Genomic DNA, 18,621 nt, shown 5'->3' with positions numbered 1-18,621 from the left:
AAAGAATGGCTACTCCATAGACGGAGCAACCCCAGGGCTGCTGGTTGTCCATTTTATGGTTATTTACTGATGATATGCTAAACAAGGGGTGGATTGTTCGTGCCTCTCCTTTTTAGACTATATAGGGTGACTTCCTGACATTGCCATGGTATTTGTAAACTGTCATGGTGCTGGTGGAAGTGTAGCAGAGAGGATGACCAGAGGTCTCACTTGTCACCATCTCGGTTTTGGTGGGTTTTGGATGGCTTCTTTACCGCAAGTTGTTTTATCAGCAAAGTCTTTATGACCTGTATCTTGTGCCGAGCTCCTATCTCAACCTGTGACTTAGAATGCCTAAACGCCTGGGAATGCAGCTCAGTAGGTCTCAGCCTTATTTTACCCAGCCCCTACTCACTCACGATGGAGTTGCTCTGGTTCACATGCCTCTGACGAGTCATGAGAAATTAAAACTATACTTTTCTTAAAGCCCTACAAGCAGAAGCCAGAGAACTTAAACTTTGGGAGAAATAACAGCAATTTATATATAAACAATCTTTGTGCCTACTGAATATGAGCTATGCAAAGGGTTCACTTAAACACCTGATTCAAGCCACAATCCAGGAAAATCTGTCAGATTGTCACTGCAATCTGAAAATGCTTCAGATACTCTAGAAAAACGAGTCTATAGACTGCTTCAGACATTATAACAGTGTCAATGTACAACTAAAAGAGTTAGGGAGATGATTGCCCAAATAATTGCCTTAATTGAGGAGATAATTAGGTAGCCTGAATCAGGTTCCCGGATTCCTTTCCCTTTGTTGCTGTTATTTGGCATTGCTTCTTTAGTTTCTCCCCCATCTCCGTGGAATGAGGCTTCCTAGCAACTTAGAATCAGATGAAACATACAACCACAAACTTGTGTCTTCTACAGTGTTTTCTCTGAAAGATTTCGAAGAGCGAGAACATGTAATGGAAAATTTAAAAAATTTCGGGACTTCCACTCCTTATTCCAAAGAGAAGGTTAACCCTGGTGACTGAGTTATGCAACCCCCTCTTGCAAATGAATAGCTGTCACTAGCATTATGCGTTAGCCAGATCCCCATGGAAAGGTAAAAGGCCTCAGGCATCTCCGAATAACTTCCCCACAGATCATGCATAAGTAAATTCTTTGCCAGCCTCCCATAAACAAGGACATGCCAGTTGTAACTTTAGGTTTCCAGTGTATCTGGCTCCTAAAACTAAAGTCTGTTCCATTCTACACTGATAATGTTGATTACAAGCTTATCTTCCCAGGTGTAAAACAAAGACAAATGAGATCAGTCATTCTTCCAGCTACCCAAACATGTTTGCATAATTGATTCTTCCTTTAATCCTTTTTTTTTTCTTCAGACATTCATCTTATCTTATGTAAAATGCAGATTTACTGGGCACTAACTGAAGTCTCCTAAGAATGTAACCATTCACCTTTACAACTACCTGCCCCTCTTCCTACGTGCCTTCCTTCCCTTTAAGAAAAAGTATAAATACTAAACCTCCTGAAAACCTCTTTGGGGAAACAGCCACAAATGCATCTGTGGCTCACGTTTTTTTCCCTGACACTCCCTGAAGCTGGCTTAATAAACCTCAATGGACTGAGATACTTGCCTCAGTCACTCATTCTGGTTATCATTCCCAACATGGATGTCAGCAGTGGCAATAACTACTAGTTCTGCCCCTTCCTCTATGGTATCACTTGCCTAAGCACCATATAGACAGGCCACCTTTATCTTCTTGATTTTATTCCTAGTGCCTGGCATTTAAGAGATACTCAAGATATGCTTGCTAAATTGAAACCTCTCTGAAGTTCTGTAGAACTAATCACCTTCTAATAAATATATTTTATTTCATTATTATGCTAATTATTTTAAATAAGTTTACCTCTGTAGAATGTATGCCCCACAAAGGTAGAGATATTTGCTTATATTGATAACCGATGCATCTCATATGCCTAGAACAGCACCTGCCATTCAGTAAGCGCTCCATAAATACTTCTTAAGGCCTAGCACGGTGGCTCACACCGGTAATCCCAGCACTTTGGGAGGCCGAGGCGGGTGGACCACGAGGTCAGGAGATGGAGACCATCCTGGCTAACACGGTGAAACCCCGTCTCTACTAAAAATACAAAAAATTAGCTGGGCGTGGTGGCGGGCACCTGTAGTCCCAGCTACTCAGGAGACTGAGGCAGGAGAATGCTTGAACCTGGGAGGCGGAGGTTGCACTGAGCAGAAATCGCGCCACTGCGCTCCAGCCTGGGCGACAGAGCAAGACTCTGTCTCACAAAAACAAACAAACAAAAAAACTTGTTGAATGGATGAGCCTAACTTTCCTAATCTGTAAAATGTAGGGAACAATACCTACTTAAAATAGTTGAGTGATTAGAGAAAATGCATTCAAAGTGCCTTGAACTGAGCTTGTCACATAGGTAGTTACAATGATGCTGTTGCTTTATTTTCCTATAACACTTTTAGACCCATTCCTGATATTCTACAAGGAGTGACATCTGAGGTGAGCTGACTAACCTGTGTTCTTCCTAGAAATGAAATGGATTTGAGTATTTCTGCTGGGCTGATGTGTCAGGTGCAACAAAGAAATATTTACCTGAGGCATGGTGAACCCTTCTGGGAAAGAATTCATCCTGGGGAAGAATTCCTTTCTTGAGGAAAGAGTCAATTCATATGTTTGATCCAAGGTCAAGGGGCCCAGATACTCAGACTGTCTTCTGACCAGCCCCCATGAACTCTGCCTCAGGCTCAGGGAGAGTGTTTGAAATAAAGATGACACAAAAGAAGGAAGTTGTTTCATTAAAACATCTAAGACTGTGTGAGCCCTGAGCCCAGGGTCCTGCTGCTTTCTAGCCTGTGAAAGGAGAGGGGCATGCTGTACCCCAGTGGGACCTGTGGAGCACAGTTAACTACTGACTGGATGTCAGGGTCTGAAGCAGGCTGCACCAGCCCCCATCTGGACAGGGGAAGTGGGAAGACATTACACCATAGGTGCCTTGGCCTTGTTAAATAAAATTATGGGAGGTCACTGTTTTGGACTGAGCTCCTGTACTAGGCCCCAACAGACCAGACCAAACCAAAATGGAGTCACTCATGCTAAATGCCACGTAATCAAACTGAAACTTGTAGGAGGCAGACCCCAAAACAGACTCGTTTCTTTTTTTCTCCTGAAAACAGGAGATTCCAGCATAAGGAAGTCCCCCTCTGCCGTAACTCTTACAAAAAAGTAACCTGATGTTACCCAATCAGGTTTCTTTCTATTGTTCTGTTTCTTTGTTCCCATCTTACAAAACCCACTGTTCGGCCGGCACGGTGGCTCAAACCTGTAATCCCAGCACTTTGGTAGGCTGAGGCGGGCGGATCATGAGGTCAGGAGATCGAGACCATCCTGGTTAACACAGTGAAACCCCGTCTCTACTAAAAATACAAAAAATTAGCCGGGTGTGGTGGCAGGTGCCTGTAGTCCCAGCTACTCAGGAGGATGAGGCAGGAGAATGGCGGGAACCCGGGAGGCGGAGCTTGCAGTGAGCCGAGATCACGTCACTGCACTCCACCTAGCCTGGGTGACAGAGAAAGACTCTGTCTCAAAAAAATAATAATAATAATAATAAAAATAAAAAAATCCATTGTTCTACTATTTCTCAGTGAAATTTGAGACCAAATAACTCCATGTATGATGGTGACAGAATGACATCAATGCCTAAAGTTTTGGTTAATCTCTCAAATTGAGAGGTTGTTCAAAAGGGGGAAATTGTTGTTTGGCCTAAAGCTGCCTCCTTGCGTATTTTAAGTTGGGTTTCTCTAGACACAGTGAACTGTAACCCAACTTGGTGTGTAAACAGACTCTTGTAACAAGCAGTGAGTCTCAGTCAGTCACAGGAGCCAAGCTTCACTCAACCACAGGCAGTCAAATGTTCAAACCAGGTCAAATAAGGTAAATCCCCAGCTGTCACCAGTTGAGCTGTTTCTGTTCCTCACTTCTGTTTTCTATAGATCACTTTCCTTTTTCTGTCCATAAATCTTATCCAACCATGTGACAGTCCTGGAGTTGCTCTGAACCTATTCTGGTTCTGGGGGCTGCCTGATTTGTGAATCATTCTTTGCTCAATTAAGCTCTGTTAAATTTAATTTGTCTAAACTTTTTCTATTACCAGCCTTCTGGGGCTGATCTGGTCGCAGGCAGCAGAGCAGTTGAAGAAGCAAATGAGTAAATGGTAGCAGAACAGAATCTGTTCCAAGCACACATGATCCCAGGAATGGATGGAGAGAGATGTCAGTCATTGGAGTTTCCACAGAGAAGGTGGGAGCAGAGACAGAGCCACATTGTACTGTGAGGTTGGTGAAGGTCTCAAAAAAGGATTAAACAAATAACATCGAAGATAATACCTTCCATTTATCACTCTAATTATATACAGCCCCTTCTAATTGCCTTTGGTTTGTTGATTGAGAGGGGAAAATATCTTCTTTCTTAAATAATCCAGAATAAAACTTTTAAGTTTTTAAGACACAGTCTTGCTCTGTCTTCCAGGCTGGAGTGCAGTGGTGTGATCATGGTATCCTACAGCTTCAAACTCCTGGGCTCAAGTGATCCTTCTTCTTCAGCCTCCTGAGTAGCTGGGACTAGAGGTACACACCACAGTGCCCAATTATTTTTTTTTATCTTTATTTTTGTACAGACGGGGGTCTCACTATGTTGCACAGGTGACTCTCAGAACTCCTCAAGTGATCTTCCTGCGTCAGCCTCCCAAAGTGCTGGGATTACAGGCCTGAGCCACTGTGCAAGACCTGGAATAAACATTTTAAAAACAAAGTTCCTGCTTTTGTATTTTCCAAAATTTCTCTGCAAGCTTTGTAGCTTTTCTACTAGTTTTTTTATTTTTTATTTTTATTTTTTATTTATTTTTTGAGAAGGAGTCGCCCAGACTGGAGTGCAATGGCATGATCTTGACTCACGGCAACCTCCACCTCCCAGGTTCAAGCCATTCTCCTGCCTCAGCCTCCCGAGGACCTGGGATTACAGGCATGTGCCACCACAGCCAGCTAATTTTTGTATTTTGAGTAGAGATGGGGTTTCACCATGTTGGCTAGGCTGGCCTTGAACTCCTGACTTCATGATCCACTCGCCTCGGCCTCCCAAAGTGCTGGGATTACAGGCGTGAGCCACCACGCCTCGCGCTCTTCTACTATTTTATACCTAATAATTATCCCAATAAACAACAAATTCTGATTTCCTTCATCAAATTGTACTTCTCCCCTTTTACCTCCAAAGCCAGGTGTTCCTAGATTTGAGATCTAAGAGAACACCTGGGAACACCTGGTCATTCGGGTTTGTAGCTATGTATATGTATATGTAGCTGGAGGGCTACTTCTTCTGGCTGTGAAGGGTGTGCCCTGTTTAACGATAGGGGCCACAATAAAACAGGATGCAATGTGAGTCGTTCCCCGGAGTTACCCAGCATGGTAGCCCTGTGGAACAGGGTATGGAATGGGACTTTCCTGCTGTCTTGGAGTTTTGGCTTAAGCCTCCAAGTCAAGGACACTGGGTGATATCAAAGGCCTCTAACATTTTAAAGTGGTTAGGCTTCCTGAAAGATGTTAAAAAAAAAAAAAAATGGTGACACCTCCACCCAACCCACCCAGGTTGTGTAAGACAAGGCAACTGAGAATCATCCCGAAAGCCCCAGGGTGCCTCTGATTAGAGCAGCGTTAAAGTCTCACTCCCTGACTGCGGGCTTCCTGACCTGCGGAGACTTTTGGCTCAGTCTCCCCAATTACTGGGGTAAAATATGGTAAGGTGGTCCTTGGAGTGTCCTCGGGAGTTTGGGGATGAATTCCAGAGATGGGAGGTGGATCCAAGTAGCCCACAAGTGGCACAGCAAAGAGAGAAGGGACAGGAGACAGGCTTGCACCCTGATATTTGGTGGAACAAGGATGCCAAAACTTTCCCATGGGCCAAGTGGGCACAGCAGAAGCAAGCCAGGGTGAGCTTTCCTGGAGGGATTCTGCTAATGAGGGGCACTAGCAGGGAAGGGGACCCCAGCTTGCTGAGTAAAATGTACTTATCAGGGGCAGGAGGTAAGAGGAGCAGGTTGCAAGAATTAGAGCAGGAGTCAAATCAATTTTCTGTAAAGGGCCATAGGGTAAATATTTTTGTCTTTGCGGACCACATGGTCTCTGTTGCAACTACTGCACCCTGTCCTTGGATAGCAAAAGCAGCCATAGGCAATACATAAATGAAAGAGTGTGGCTGTGTTTCAGTACAGAAAGTCTTGAGTTTCACTTCCTGTGGGGAGGAATATAATCTAATAATAGATGTATTGAAATTCTGTGTGAGAGATTTTTCTTCCCCATTTATCCTGTTTATTCAATCATTTTTTATATCAGTATGGGCTCATGGATGTTTATCCTATGTATTATAATCTAATAATATAATGTTTATTTTATTGCTCAATTTGTTCTAGCTTTGACCATTGGGAGTTCTTTCAGGTTGGCTCTTATGTTCCTGTGACTCTTTATTTTTATTTTTTTTTGATAGAGATGGGGTTTCACTGTGTTGCCCAGGCTGGTCTCGAATGCCTAGCCTCAAATGATTCTCCTGTCTTGGCTTTCTCTATGCTGGGATTACAGATGTGAGCCACCATGCCTGGTCTCTATATATATATATATATATGTAGAGAGAGAGAGAGAGACAAGGTTTTCTCTGTCACCCAGGCTGGAGTGGTGGCATGATCTTGGCTCACTGCAGCCTCAAACTCCATGGCTCAAGTGATCCTCCCATCTCAGCCTCCCAAGTAGCTGGGACCAGAGATGTGAACGAGCACACTCAGCTAATTTTTAAATTTTTTGTGGAACCAAGGTCTCACTATATTGCCCAGGCTAAAATTTACCCCTTAAACGTTTTGTTTTGTTTTAAGTGGGGTCTCACTCTGTTGCCTAGGCTGGAGTACAGTGGTGCGATCTTGGCTCACTGTAACCTCCACCTCCCACCTCAGCCTCCCAAGTAGCTGGGACTACAGGGGCATGCCACCACGCCTGGCTAATTTTTATATTTTTTTGAGGGATAGAGACAGAGTTTCACCATGCTGCCCAGGCTGGTCTCGAACTCCTGGGCTTAAGCAATCCACCCACCTTGGCCTCCCACAGTGCTGGGATTACAGGTGTGAGCCACTATACCAGGCACCAGCTTTTTTTTTTTTTTTGACCCAGAGTCTCGCTATGTTGCCCAGGCTGGAATGCAGTGACACGATCTTGGCTCACTGCAACCTCTGCCTCCTGGGTTCAAGCGATTCTCCTGCCTCAGCCTCCTGAGTAGCTGGAATCACAGGTGCATGCCACCACGCCTGGCTATTTTGTATTATTAGTAGAGACAGGGTTTCACCATGTTGGCCAGGCTGGTCTCGAACTCCTGAGCTCAAGAGAGCCACCCACCTCAGCCTCCCAAAGTGCCGGGATTACAGGCATGAGCCACTGTACCCGGCCTCCATTTTGTTTTTTTTTAAGCTCTTTTTAACCTTCGGACACTACAAGATGCTCCTGGTTCATCTTGTATATTTCCTCTTGTCCTAGAATCAGCCATTTCTCCATGGAACCCTGGCTCTTTTTATTAGAGAATGGTATTTAAAAACCATGACTGAGTGCTAGGTGTGCTTGTTGTCCATTTACTCTTCACTGTCTTATTCCTTTATCTGTTCCTTCTCTACAGATTGTTTCTCCTCTGCTGCTGAGCTTAGCTGCTTGAGCATTCAATATGCCCAAGTGCTTCTCCCATTAATTCTTCATCCATGTCCACACCTGGGCTGCATTCTGAAGGGAATATGTCTCTTTTTGGGTTCCTAGGCTAACCTTATGTAACAGCAGGTTGACGGACTACTTGGTCTCCTTCCATGTAAACTCACATGCTAAGCTAAGCCCTCTAGATCTTACTACTCAAATATAAGAAAAGAGGAACTCAAAGAAAAATACATAAGAGGGGAGGGGGAAAGAACTTTGACTTCAATCTAGAGAAGCAGATCTAAACCATCTGCTGCTCATGGCTTTCCCCTGGGGTCTCACCCTGGTTCCTCCCACTTGGGTGTTAAGGGGTAATATAAGGCACCTCCTTGGTCTATTAACCAACCAGCCTCAGGGGCAAAAGTGAGGTACAAAGAAGTGAATGCAGAGCCCACCTGTGGGAACTTGTACTTGCAACTCCTGTGTTCCCTACATGGAAGGCAGGGCACACCTTAGCAGAAGGCTCAGTGACAGTCTGAAAAGGGCTTCCCCCAGAGCAACTGCGGAGGCACAGAGAGAAAAGACTGTGCTTTTGCTTAATGCTCACTTGAAATAGGAAAAGCATAAGAACTTCACATTGTAGAATTTGGTGGGGTATGTATTTAGGTCTTAAATTTTCAGAAGTGGGTAACTTTGGCTTCACTCTTGCATATAATACCAGAAATCTTTGGATTCCTGGGTCGTCTTCAAACGCCACCTCTGCAAACTCAGCAGAGGTGTTACCAGTTCTCCCTGAATCATAACAAAGTCAAGCTCATTAAAGTTCAGGCAAATAGCACTCTGTGTTTTCTGAAATTTGGAGAGGAAATAGGCAGGCAGATTCTCCTTCACAATATGGATTTTAAAAATAATTCTTAGGTGTATTTTTTCCTAAGACTTCTCTCTTTATGTTAATGCTGGTCTCTCTTCAGGAGTATAAAAGTATACTACTAGGCTTCACACTAAGTGAAAGATACCTATGGATCCCTTCAATCCTAGAGAGATCTGATTTAAGAAATTGCACAAAGCATAAATCATTTAATTAGGTCAATTTTAATAAAGGGTATAGGAGTTTACAACTCAAAACAATTCATAAAACTTATCAGATACATACGATAAATCACACCAAGAGTGCAATAACATCAATCCAATGGTCTGCAAATAAGAGGTATCGCAAACATTGTTAAGATTGACTTTCATGTTTTCCCCCCCTCCTTTCTCTTGTTCACAGCCCAAGATTATGTGTACATTGTTTTCCGAGGCCTGATGACCTCAATATTCCTTCTGGCTGGGGAGACCTCCTCATTCAGTCCATTCCAAATAGTCAGCAGAGGGAGTTCACCTCTTCTCCACGGAATGAGCATGGTCCTTGTCCTTTATTATTTGGTTTCTATCTCCTAACAAATGACATTAAATGTTCCCTCATTCAAAACATCTTGTGGGCCTTGTGGTGTTCTGGTCACTGCTACCCTCCCAGTGCCACACATGAGCCCTCAGGGTGAGCCCTACAGAGTTTCATCCTTGTGGATAAGAAGATGTGTACTTGGGAACAAGGCTAAAGCCATGGCCGATTTCCCCAACCTTTTATCAAGAAGAACTCCAGCTGTAACTTTGAGAGTTTTTGGCAAAAGGAACCAGATTTACTCATGCCAAATACCTATGGTCAACTTCTCAGTACTCTTTGGATGCCTTTATTAGGAGAGCTTGAATTAACACCATGGAAGAAAGCATGATGAATGAGCACACACACAGACACACAAACACATATACCCCATTCACACTCAAACAGGAATCTCCAGTAGACTCAAAGAATACAGCTGGTTTGCCATTTCAGAGTGAAAGGCGCACTGTCTCACCCTGCCCCCAAAGTCTAACCTATCCTACTTTAACTGGTATAAATGGGTAAAAACTATTTCTGCAATTCCTTGCTAAAAGGAATCAAATGGATCCCTTTAACATGTACATATAGTTCCATTATAATGCAATGCAGGTAACACTAACTTGATTTCAAGAACATTGTCAAAATCGGGGCACACATCCTTCTGTTAGAAATGGCTGGGAGACAGCTGAGAATAAATTTATGGAATTACAAATTATAGGAATACTAGACTAAGTCAAGAATGGTTAACATGTAGCCATTTTTGCCAGCTATTCTAGGGTTCCTTCACACATAAACTTGACGCTACATTCCGGGAGAGGTACCTCCGGGTTGTCACTACAGAGTAAGGCTGGGGTCCTGAACCTTCCTTCATCCTTCTTCTAGTTCATAATAGGGAAGGTGAGCCATTTCATTCATTCATGATTTGTTTTGTTTTTTTTTGAGACAGGGTCTGGCTCTGTTGCCTGGGCTGGAGTGCAGTGACACGATCTTGGCTTACTGCAACATCTGCCTCCCATGCTCAAGTCATCCTCCCATCTAAGCCTCCCAAGTAGCTGGGACTACAGGTGTGCACCACCATGCCTGGCTAATTTTTGTATTTTTTGAAGAGACGAGGTTTTGCCATGTGGCCCAGGCTGGTCTTGAACTCGTGAGCTCAAGCGATCTGCCCACCTCAGCCTCCCAGAGTGCTGGGATTACAGGTGCGAGCCACCACACCCCATCCATTTCATTCTTATTTGGTGAGATTGTCACAGTCTTGGCTGAAACTTAAGAAGAAAGCAATTAAAGTTAACATGATCATTCATCATGCACTTATTGATATGCTCAAAATAGGGGAATGTCAAGTAAGGAAATGAAGTGGGAACAGGAGCAAGGGAGGTAAGTCAGGAAGACTTCCAGGGACTTGAACAAAAACAATTCCCAACCACATACTACTTTTTCTTTCCAAGCATTTTGAAACTCTTCTTTTCCTTTATTGATGTTTTCAGTAACAAATTTGCAAGTGTTCTTGGTGGTTAAAAAAACAAAACAAAACTACAAGTATCAGCTGAGAAACAAAGAAAAAACTAAGAATTTAAATTAGATGATTCCATTTAAAGTTTTCAGTGTTTACTCCTTCAGGTGGAACGTTAGAATTCAGGGGTGGTTTGGACATTAACAAGGTACTCCTGCCTCCTCAGAAGCTACGGTCTTTTCTGCAGCTCTCTTATGTGCTTCTCATCAAAATAACTTCAGTCCCACATTTCTCGGATAAAACCACATCTGTGTTTTTAACCAGCAACCATTTCACGGTTGACTGGCATGTGTTCTCCAATTTCAATTCTGAACACACAACAGGGAATTTTTCTTTATTAAAGGGACCCAAATGATTTTAAGTTGTATTCTTCCTGCTAGAGAATTGAGGAGCATCCTTCTCTAATTCCTATAATAAAATTTCCTATGTTATATACTGCATATATATTATATCTGATATATGTTTTGATTATTTTTCTTTATGGAAGCAAATACAGAATTTCCATTGTCAGATCACTCTGATGATTATAATCTGCTTTCATTATGCATCAGTGAAATGTCCACCAAGTAGTTGAAAACACTGATATACATGTATTCTAAAACTTACTAAATAAATAATGGGCCAGTAAGATACCAGTATCTTTCTAGAACATTTAGAAAGAGATCTTAGTTGCCAGAGAAAACTCAGATACAACATGGGCCTGTAAACACATACACTCTAGTCTATAAATATGACACTTTTCAACTCAATAATAAGTGGGCCCAAAACAATATAGGGTGTATGACCTAGACTCCCTAGGTGCTGCTCAGCAGCTGCCTCAGCATCAAATTGTGTTCATCCCATTTTCTAATCTAACCAAGTACTTGGAACTAAAGGGCTGTGTGTGAGCCCAAGAAAATGATATATTAAATATTTTTCACCACATATGACATCATTAATTCAATACTGCCTGTTAGTCAATTAATGTGGATTCTTTCAGGGTTCATCAATGCATGTGTGGCTTGATGGTTTATGAATAAATATATTCTGGCTCAATGCTTTCCACTGAAATGAAAGGTCACAAGTTCTATGTTCCCTATCAAATGTGTAAAGCAAAAACACAACAAACGAAAACAACAAAGTACAGTCGTTTGATTATATAGAGTCATGTGCTGCATAACAACGATTCCATCAATGATGGACCACATATACCATGATGGTCCCATACGATTATACCATATTTTTACTGTACCTTTTCTATGTCTAAAATGTTTGGATACAGAAATACCATTGTGTTACAACTGCCTACAGTGTTCAGTACAGTAACATGCTGTACAGGTTTGCAGCCCAGGAGCAATAGGCTAGACCATATATCCTAGGTGGGTAGAGGCCGTACCATCTAGGTTTGTGTTAAATACACTCTGTGACGTTCACACAATGACAAAATAACCTAAGGATGCATTTCTCTGAATGTTTCCCTCATCATTAAGTGGGGCATGATTGTATTTTTTTTCTCTTTAAAGAAATAAGACCCTACTGTAATACAAGTCGACAGAATCTAACAGCTACTAATAATTAATGTAATCCACAAGTCAAAATTTTTTCATGCATCACCAAAAAAAAAAAAAAAAAAAAGTAATTCGTATGTGTTTGCATCCATTTCTGTATTCAAAGAAGGTATGTAGAGTCTCCACCCATCATGTCGCCAGTGACAATTTTTTTTTTTTTTTTGAGACGGAGTCTCGCTCTGTCACCCAGGCTGGAGTACAGTGGCCGGATCTCAGCTCACTGCAAGCTCCGCCTCCTGGGTTCCCGCCATTCTCCTGCCTCAGCCTCCCGAGTAGCTGGGACTACAGGGGCCTGCCACCTCACCCGGCTAGTTTTTTGTATTTTTTTAGTAGAGACGGGGTTTCACCGTGTTAGCCAGGATGGTCTCGATCTCCTGACCTCGTGATCCACCCGTCTCGGCCTCCCAAAGTGCTGGGATTACAGGCTTGAGCCACCGCGCCCAGCCCAATTTTTTTTTTTTTTTTTTTTTTTTTTTTTGAGACAGAGTTTTGCTCTTGTCACCCAGGCTGGAGTGCAATGACACAATCTTGGCTCACTGCAAACTCTGCCTCCCCAGTTCAAGCAATTCTCCTGCCTCAGCCTCCTTAGTAACTGGAACTACAGGCATGTGCCACCACGCCTGGCTACTTTTTGTATTTTTAGTAGAGACAGGGTTTCACCATGTTGGCCAGGATGGTCTCAAAAACTCCTAACCTCAAGTGATCCACCCACCTCAGCCTCCCAAAGTGCTGGGATTACAGGCGAGAGCCACTGTGCCTGGCCTCCAGTGAAAAATTTAAAAAGGATACAAGCTCATGCTTGACAAAGTATTCAATTATGCAGTAAAATCACCATGATTTTATTCTGATTTGCACCTTGGGAATTAAAATAGTCACTTGATTAGAAGGGAATTATCAAATAACCAAAGGAAAAACATTTTGCTGGGCTGTTACAGAGATAATCCTGAATATTTGGAAAGGGGAATTAGAATGACCTCGTACTTTAAGAATTTCTGGGCCAGGTGCGGTGGCTCACGCCTATAATCCCAGCACTTTGGGAAGCCAAGGTGGGCAGATCGGGAGGTCAAGAGTTCGAGACCATCCTGGCCAACATGGTGAAACCTCGTCTCTAGTAAAAATACAAAAAGTAGCCAGGCGTGGTGGTGTGTGCCTGTAATCCCAGCTACTCAGGAGGCTGAGGCAGAATCGCTTGAACTCGGAAGGTGGAGGTTGCAGTGAGCCGAGATCGCGCCACTGCACTCCAGCCTGAGCGACAGAGCAAGACACCATCTTGAAGAAAAAAAAAAAAAAGAATTCTGAGTGGGGGTGAGAAATATCCCTGAATATTTCTTAGCTCATGTTTTTGAGAGTTTCACTTGATAATGACCATGGGAAGAATCTGGGGTGCAAAGTTCCATGTGCATTAGCCAAAATTATTCATTCAACTAGAAAGACAATTTTGCATCCACTAATACATAAAAATCAGAAATGAGAATTGGGAAGAAGCATATTCTTAGAATAAACATTTAGCATCCACCAAAGTGAAAGACATAGGTGTATGGCACAATTGAGACCTTAGTTGGAAAACCAAGCCTTGGCACAGTGCCAATTATTTATCTTTTAATCTGGACATTTGAAATAGGTAGAGACCAACCAAAAAAGGAATAAGTGTTGAAAAGTAGCTGCTCATATTTTACTGCCAATATTGCTCAACTTTAAAGAATATCACACCTAATTAACCGCAATACAATTGGGCATTCAGACTTGATTCTTAGATGAATTTCCAATAATTTTTAAATCATTGATCTGGCTTGGTAAATAACTCTCCAAACTTCTACAGCTAATGGAAAAATCACTTAACCTTTGCTAGAAGTGACAGAAAGCATTCAAGTTGAAACCTAATGCAGCAGTTCTTTCCATTAAGTTGAACTGCCTTAGCAGAAATCTTCCCATTGAGATACAGCCTTTATTTTTATTATTATATTTTTGGAGACAGGGTCTCACTCTGTCATCCAGACTGGACTCACGACTCACTGCAGCCTCGAACTCCCGGGTTCAACTGATCGTTCCAGCTCAGCCTCCTGAGCAGCTACAGGCATATGTCACCATACCCAGCTAATTTATTATTTTATTTTTCAGACTCGCTCTGTTGCCCAGGCCGGAGTGCAGTGGTGCAATCTCGGCTCACTGCAACCTTTGCCTGCTGGGTTCAAGCAATTCTCCTGCCTCGGCCTCCTGAGTAGCTGGGACTACAGGTGTGCACCACCACATCCAGCTAATTTTTTGTATTTTTAGTAGAGACGGGATTTCACCATGTTGGCCAGGCTGGTCTCAAACTCCTGACCTTGTGATCGGCCCACCTTGGTCTCCCAAAGTGCTGGGATTACAGGCATGAGCCACTGTGCCCAGCCTATTTTTTTTTTTTTTTTGTAGGGACAGGGTCTCGCTGTGTTGCCAGAGTTGGTCTTGAACTTCCTGGGCTCAAGTGATCCTCCCGCCTCAGCCTTCCAAAATGCTGGGATTACAGGTGTGTGGCACCGCACCTGGCCAGCTTTATTTTAAGGCACTAGTAACAAAGGGTATGAAAAAAGCTAGGAATAAGTCAGATCTTTCCAGAAATAAAAGACAATTAAAAAAAAAAAACATCAGTTAACATTAATCAGTCTGGCCTATTTCAACATCTAAAGAGGACAGAGAACGTAAAAGTTTTCATGCCTCCATGACTCGGGTCTTTTCCATCCTCCCAAACACTTATTCCCATGTCTCAGATTTACGTTTCCTCAAAGGGCAGCAGAGATTTGGCAACAACAACCACACAACAAAACAACCCGAAACAAGCAAGCCTAGTTTGTAGCCTCGTCTTACGATGGATGAATTCCCTAATGCTGGCATTTAGCCCACATACTCAGAGGCCGGAACTGTAACAAGATGTTCTTTTCTAGTGTCGTGAGGGGAAAATGTATAAGGGACATTAATTTTTCACAATCAGGTAAATAGAATTTGTTAATAGCAAAACAGGAAATTCTGGAGAGAAAAAAAGATGACTCTGAAACATCAGTTCCAGCAGCATTTTCCTACACCTTCCAACGTATTCCATTTTGCCGTGAGAAGAAAACTAACTAAATAAAATGGGGTTCAAGTCAGTTAGGTGAGCAAACACCAAAACACGAGTGATTTGATTGTGGAGGCAGGCATGATGGGGCAGGATTTCCCTCAAGTAGAAATGCTTCCTGTGCACACACACGCATACATGCACACACAAACCTGTACACTCATACTAATTTCAAAAGCATGGATGTGCGGAAAGCCCTGCCAGCATGACTAGATAATGAGGCGTTATCCCATCTGCCTGTGTCTCTACATAGGCTCTGACGTACATTCCACACCCACAGACACCCATGCACAAGGGCCAGTCTGGCTCGCACACAGACCGAGAAACAGATCCAGACTCCTAGAGCTTCTGCTTCCACAGGAATGAATGATTAGTAACTGCAGGATTATACTTCCTGTTGATGTGCAGGGTTTTCGTCTTGCTCTTCTTTCCAGACATCTCCCCTTTCCAGGAGCACTAAATCTTAATTTAGTGGAGGGACTAATCTTGATCCTTCGGCGGGCATGCCTTAGAACAGGAGCTACAGGAATTAAAACTAGCCACAGTAGGGCCCCTTTGGGATTGGGGTGAAGTATTTCAGGATTTAAACAGTTTCCGGGGGTGTGGGGAAGCAGAGTTCTTGGTGGAAGTGGATGACCTCTGTGAAGGATATGAAAATGCCTACAAGTCCAGAAATCAATATAAACAAACTAACAACAACAACAAAAAGAACATAACTTAAAGGGGCTTCAACTAAATATCACTGCAACTGAGTTTGTTGACTCAAGAAATTCTGCTCTGACGCAGGGAATTGAAAGATAAGAACGGATAATATTTCTTCTTCGGAAGGCTCAGCTGGGAGTGCCGTGGCAGGTATTGAGGGTGGGACAGAGACAGAGGCTTGAGGCTCAGGTTTTGCTCCTAGGGTTTCTTGCCTGATTTCGAAGGGAAGGGTGCTAAAGCAAATGGATCAGCAGCTGGCAGCTCCGTAGTCCTGGAAGAAAGAGATGTGATAGAAACAGACCCAGCTATCGACTGCTTGTTGGTCTGTGAAACAATTTTGTAGGCAGCAATGGGCTGGGCTTCTGGACTTGGCTCATCTTCTGGGCTATAGTGACGGGAATACTTGGATAAGGACTGGGGGCGGAATGGTTTGCCAGCCACGGGGCCTGAGACAGCTTCTTTCTGGAGCTGAAGTCCTTTGTTTCTGTCATTAGGATGACCCCCAGATTCCAGGCAGGATCCCCTGGGAGAGATGCTGTCCAGATGGTCTGCTGCTTGCACAGAATGGGAGAGGAGGTTAGATTGTTGCACAAAACCAGCTGTGGAATACTGAGTTTGGACAGAGGTGTACACAGCTCTCTCACGGCCCGAGGGCACGGGGATGTCACCTGTCTGACCGAGGAGACCGGTCTGTGCAGGTAGCTCCTGGGAGGTGCTCTGGATAACTGTTAACTCATCTATGCTTTTCTTCTTAGTGAAAGGAGCTCTCAAAAACACGTCCGACTCCTCTGGCTGGGAAGGAGCCACACTGCTCTTGGAGACAAATGGGGCTTTGGAGAAAATGTCCATGTCATCATTTGGAACCCTTGAGCTCCTAAAGGGAGCTATGGCAAAAACATCTGGCTCACTGAGCCCATCCGTGGCTGGCTGTGTGAGGGCTTGAAACTGGTTCTTTCTTCCACCTTGCACTGTCTTTGCTTGCTCAGTAGAGACCTCTGGTGGAGCGAATGCAACAGCTCCTCCCAGCTTCCCCTGGGGGGGCCTGCAGCTCTCATCTTCTTCTTCAGACTCCATAAGGAGAGGCCGAGACCCACTGCAATCCAGCATATCTCCTTCAAGGTCAGTCCCTTCCTCTTCGCTACTGTGGAATGAGCTGTTGCTTGAAGGGCCATCTCTGGCCAAGTAGTCAGATTCTAAGTTGTTCTGAGTCTTTGTGCCAGGTACTCTGGAGGGGTCTGGATACAGGGGAAGGCCTTTAATGCCCAGTGATTCTTTAAAGTGCTCTACAGTTATTACAGGACAGGGACTGGACTCTCTCTGGAGACCTAGAAAAGCATAAAATGCAGAATTAATGTGTAGGTCAATTCAACTCTATTTGGAACATTTAATGGTCAACCCGCGGCAAAAACATTGTGGGACCAAATAATAGATGTTGAAAATGCAAAAAGAAAAACATAAAAATAAAAGTCAGGCAAGGAAACTGCACACAAACTGGAACACAACCAACCACTGTCTCACGTTTTGGAACATGATAGGCACAACGTACAGGAAAGGAGATGAAGATGTTAGGCACACAGACATTCAGCGTTAACTATGCAATGCTCCTACACACAGGGCCAGGCACGGACACCTGCTCTACCTGGCACTGGCTCATTATGGAATGAAAACAAACCCAGTCATTCATCTCCACATATACCATGACAGTTTTGGATTATGTAGAAACACTGTCTGGGGATGACTCAATTCAGAATCTGGCATGTGGCCATCTGCGCCACATGCAGAGGGACAAACTCTGAAAAGAAGCAGAATGTGGCTGCTTGATAAATGCAAGTTTACTTGATGACTTACATCATAAGCACTACTCAAAGAGCACAAGAGTGCCCAAAATATTAATACTGAAGGTACCTTCTGAGGGGAGCATACAGCATCAAAAGCAGACCAAATAAATCACCTTCAGCTGGAGTTGCCCCAGAATTTTGTTTTCAGTCTTCTAAGTTCATAAAGAGCTCCTCTGCTTAAATGAATCTGTCATAAAGTTATTTAAGCAGAAGGAGTAAAATGCATGGGTCATTACAGAAGCATTAGCAAACTCCAATATACTAGTCTATTTCTATCTAGGTAGAGGTGCCTCAGGGTGCTCTGGCTTTTAAAATCAAATAGACAATGATCAGAATGCAAGAGAGCTTACCTTCCAAGAAACATTAGCAGGTTAGAAGGATGCCATTGGGCACATGTTAGCAAGAGGGCAGGAAAAAGGCATATGTAACTAAGCAAGAAGAATCCAGAGAGAAGGTGGTTGGGGGTAAAGGTATCATTTCACCAGGGGCTCAGTAAAGAGATACTACTGGAGTTGCCCAGCCCACCAGGATAAGAATATTAGATACAATGATTTGGAGCCATAGATGACCTAGAACCTCTGTAGAGATGGAACTCAATGATCCCCTTCCCATACTGACCCTCTCCCCTCCTATGCAAACCATTAGCTAGCAGAAATTTCTGCCAAAAATTATCCCCTGCTAAAGTTTCTGCTTGAATTAAGCACACAGACCACAGGAGAAGAGGCATTAAAATCAGTTTATTGGGAAACCAGTCACTTAAGAGACATTACATTGTAAAGA

The 18,621-nt window shown here is 43.4% G+C and overlaps 1 protein-coding gene across 24 annotated transcripts in view; it reads right to left on the bottom strand.

The window, feature by feature from the left end:
* Positions 1-8,806: 8,806 nt before the first annotated feature.
* AAK1 (AP2 associated kinase 1) overlaps positions 8,807-18,621 on the bottom strand; it is a 224,695-nt gene continuing 214,880 nt past the window's right edge. For all 24 annotated transcript variants that reach the window (XM_077959456.1, XM_077959463.1, XM_028832421.2 and 21 more), the window contains one exon: positions 8,807-17,328. In XM_077959456.1, coding sequence (XP_077815582.1) covers positions 16,202-17,328 — 1,127 coding nt within the window. In that variant the 3' untranslated portion in view covers positions 8,807-16,201. The remainder of the gene's footprint in view (positions 17,329-18,621) is intronic.

The sequence above is a fragment of the Macaca mulatta genome, chromosome 13, assembly GCF_049350105.2.
Source record: "Macaca mulatta isolate MMU2019108-1 chromosome 13, T2T-MMU8v2.0, whole genome shotgun sequence".
Lineage (NCBI taxonomy): Eukaryota > Metazoa > Chordata > Mammalia > Primates > Cercopithecidae > Macaca > Macaca mulatta.
The sequence above is the reverse complement of the archived record's forward strand: the minus strand, read 5'-3'. Positions and strand labels throughout refer to the sequence as shown.